The 3,344-nt window shown below is 54.9% G+C and overlaps 1 protein-coding gene across 1 annotated transcript in view; it reads right to left on the reverse strand.

Moving 5' to 3' along the window:
- Positions 1–716: 716 nt before the first annotated feature.
- The window catches only part of LHPP (phospholysine phosphohistidine inorganic pyrophosphate phosphatase), a 130,947-nt gene continuing 128,319 nt past the window's right edge, over positions 717–3,344 (reverse strand). Inside the window, exon 7 of the mRNA XM_003794073.3 lies at positions 717–1,621. Within this exon, the coding sequence (XP_003794121.1) occupies positions 1,525–1,621 (97 nt within the window). The 3' untranslated portion in view covers positions 717–1,524. The remainder of the gene's footprint in view (positions 1,622–3,344) is intronic.

The raw sequence follows: 3,344 nt of genomic DNA on the forward strand, positions 1-3,344 counted from the left end.
AAGCAATTCTCTTGTCTCAGCCTCCCGAGTAGCTGGGACTAAAGGTGCCCGCCACAACACCTGGCTATTTTTAGAGATGAGGTCTTGCTCTTGCTAAGGCTGGTCTCGAACCTGTGAGCTCAGACAATCCACCTATCTTGGCCTCCATGACTTATTTTACAAGAAGTTGTAATAGATATGAAATAGATCTTCCAAGTCTATTAGTGCAGTGGTTCTCAACCTTCCCAGTGCCGTGAGCCTTTAATATAGTTCCTCATATTGTGCTGGGCCCCAACCATAGAATTATCTTCATTGCTACTTCGTAACTGTAATTTTACTACTGTTATGAATCTTAATGTAAATATCTGATATGCAGGATGTATTTAGGCGACCCCTGTGAAAGGGTCATTCAGCCCTCAAGGGGGTTGCGACCCACAGATTGAGAACCACTGTATTAGTGGCTTCTGAATTGATTTGGGGAGGAACAAAGCAATTGAGTTAGCAATTCAACTGGTTGATTTTGGAACCTAAAATGGGTTATGAGTGAATCGAGTCCCAGAGAGCTGCAAGGGAGCATCACTGCCCCCTGGGTCTGGAAGCTGATGCCCACCACTGCCAAGCCTCAGGCTGCTCTGGGCTCTGTCTCCCCATCTGTTAAACTACGGGGTCAGAGCAAATGAGGTGTCCCACGGCCCTTATACTGCTGATGTTGGGTGGCACAAGCACATGGCAAAGCAGGGACAGTACCCAGGACTCTTGCTTGTGGCCTCCACCACGTGGTTCTTCCCAGCAGTCAAAGCCCGAGTCAAAGGCTGCTGTTCAAGGCAGTTTATTGAATTGTTAATCTGCTCCTATATGTGCTGGGCCCCATGTCTTCCAAGCTCCAGGAAGCGCCCTATGTACCTGCCAGCCTGAATGCAGGGGTTAACCCTGCTCTGTGGGACCATAGTCTTCACAGTGCCCTAGGAGCTGTCCCCTGTCTTTGTGGGGGGCTGGGGTGGATAGGGGGCCTGGGCAGTGCCAAGGAGGCTGGCTTGGCACTGGGCTGTGGCATGTCTGTGCATGAGTGGCCCTGGGTTTTCTCCAGGCTCCTCACTGAAGGAGAGGCAGTGGGCATGAGGCCTCTGAATCCACTTACGTGGAGGTGACTGCACTCCAGGATCAGTGCAAATGGGGAGTGAATTCAGGGATCCAGGACATTCTCAGAGGCACCTTCCAGCCCATGCCCAGAGGGTGTCCACCCACCAGAGGCTGACTGGTCTGTCCTACGGTCTGGACCTCACTACAGGGAGCTGTGGTCAGGGTCCAGGCAGGGGAGCAGGGAAGGAGGTAAGCCTCCCTGGGAGGCCTGGGGCCAGCAGAGGAAGGCAGAAGGAGCCAGCTGCTCAGATGAGGGCAAAGCAGCCCAGAAGGGCCCTCACCTGCCTGTGTGGGGCAGGGGGCAGAAGGTAGAGGGCAGGGCTGTCGGGGCCCAGGGTAGTTGGGCACTGGGACAAGTGGAGGACAGGCAGGGTAGGAGGAGGCTGGGCCCTCCCTAGAGGCCCATCACTTGTCCGTGTGCTGCAGCAGCAGGGCCACGGCCTCTGCGAGGTTGTCCACGTACCCGTCAGCCTTCACTTCCGGATGGTGCTCGTCTGTGGACCTGGACAATATGGCCAAATGTTAGTCAGTGACCCCTCTAGAGCCATACCCTGCGGGCTGCAGGGAAGCTGCCTCCTAGCATCTAGTGCAGACCTGGCCTACCTTGAGGAAGCCTCCGGGCCCTCTATGGCCACCAGCACTCCCCCTCCTCCCCACCCCCTCAGTTGCATGCTCCTCCCTCCTGATTGTCCCTTCTGCCTGGACACCTCCCCAGATCTGGTTCAGTCCATGACTCCAGCAGAAGAATCTCGAACCTGTGAGGGCCGGACCAAGAGTGCACCTTGCTCAGAGCCCCCTGAGAACCCCTAACAGCTCTGGCCTGGCCTGGGGCCCAGTGAGAAGAGCTTTGTGTGCATGTGCTAAGGGCACAGCCAGGATGGACTCCCAGAGCTCCCACCTCCCCAGATGCTGAGTCCTGGGGCATCCACAAGAGCACATGCCATCTGTTCTGTGCTCTGTTGAGTCGTTCCTGCCTGACAGAGGAGGCCCTGGCTCCTGGGAAAGCCACTCTCTGCTGTAATTCTGGGGTAGAAGTCACCCTGAAGCCTTCCTCCATTCACCAAACATCTCCTGAGGTCTGGCTGGGCGCTGTGGAGCCAACGGGGCCCTGCCTGGGGACTTTGGACAAGGGGCTACGGGCCAAGGATACATGGGTGGGGGAGGGACACACGAAGGGGTCAGTGTGGACTTGTGGGGACATCCCAGAGGCCAGGGATTTGAGGAAGTGGGACTACAGCGACTTCAATGGCCATGGGGCTGTGAGCCAGAGCCAGGTCCTGTCCATTGCAGGATCCCCCACAACCTTGTATCCAGCTGGAGCTTGACAAGAAGTAGTGTCTGCCCTCTGTAGACCTACCATTGCTGAAGGACCTGCTGCTCTGCTCAGATCATCCTAGGGCCTAAACCAAGCTCCCTGAGAAAGCAGGGAGATCCCACCATTCCGTCAGCCAGTGCCACCTCGGAAGCTCCTACCCTGGTCGGGAAGGAAGTGGTTGAAGTTGGTTCTGACAACATCTAAAGCCAAGATGTCCCTTTCAAAGGGTTTGGTTTCTGCATTTGACTTTACCCTAGAATGACTGTCATGGGCAACCCTTTTTCTTTTAAATGGTTTTCAGCTAAGTGGTCTGAAGGCCACCTCCTGGCAAGGAGAAGCCTCCTCAAAGCCTGTTAAGTCCCCAAACCTGGGCAGGGAGGGCAGTGAGGGCTCTCCTGTGCTGGGAGTGTCAGGGCCCGGGACTGGCCAGGTCTCGGGCCCAGCTTAGGTAGGTTCTGGACGCGGACCACTAAGCTACCTAGCTCAGGAACAGTTCCTCGTAGGTGCTTGAGGGCTATCTACTTTAGCTGGAGAGAGAGAGACAGAGTATCTTAGAGAGAGTAAAAGTCTTCTTAGAACAGATAGCTCTTAGTCTTTAGCAGAGCTTGGTAATCTTCAGCAGAGACGCCGTGCTGGCGTTCTGCAGGCAGGAGAGGAGACAGAGTCAGAGTAAGTGGATCCCTGATAGAATGCGCATGCTTTTTGACTGCCTTGTCCTCCAGCCTATATAAGGCTGAGCTCGTGCTTCTCAACACCACAGGTGTAGAGACTGCCAATTCACCAATGCTCTCATCTCCTGAGCTCTCTCATGCTTATTAGAACCAAATCTCTCTCCACGCCCTTTTCACCAAGGTGTTCCATTACAGGTATTTCTTATAACTCTCACTCCTCCTAGCCATAGGCTATACGG

Source organism: Otolemur garnettii, unplaced genomic scaffold (assembly GCF_000181295.1).
Source record: "Otolemur garnettii isolate 467f Iridium unplaced genomic scaffold, OtoGar3 scaffold00075, whole genome shotgun sequence".
In the NCBI taxonomy this organism is placed as follows: Eukaryota; Metazoa; Chordata; class Mammalia; order Primates; family Galagidae; genus Otolemur; species Otolemur garnettii.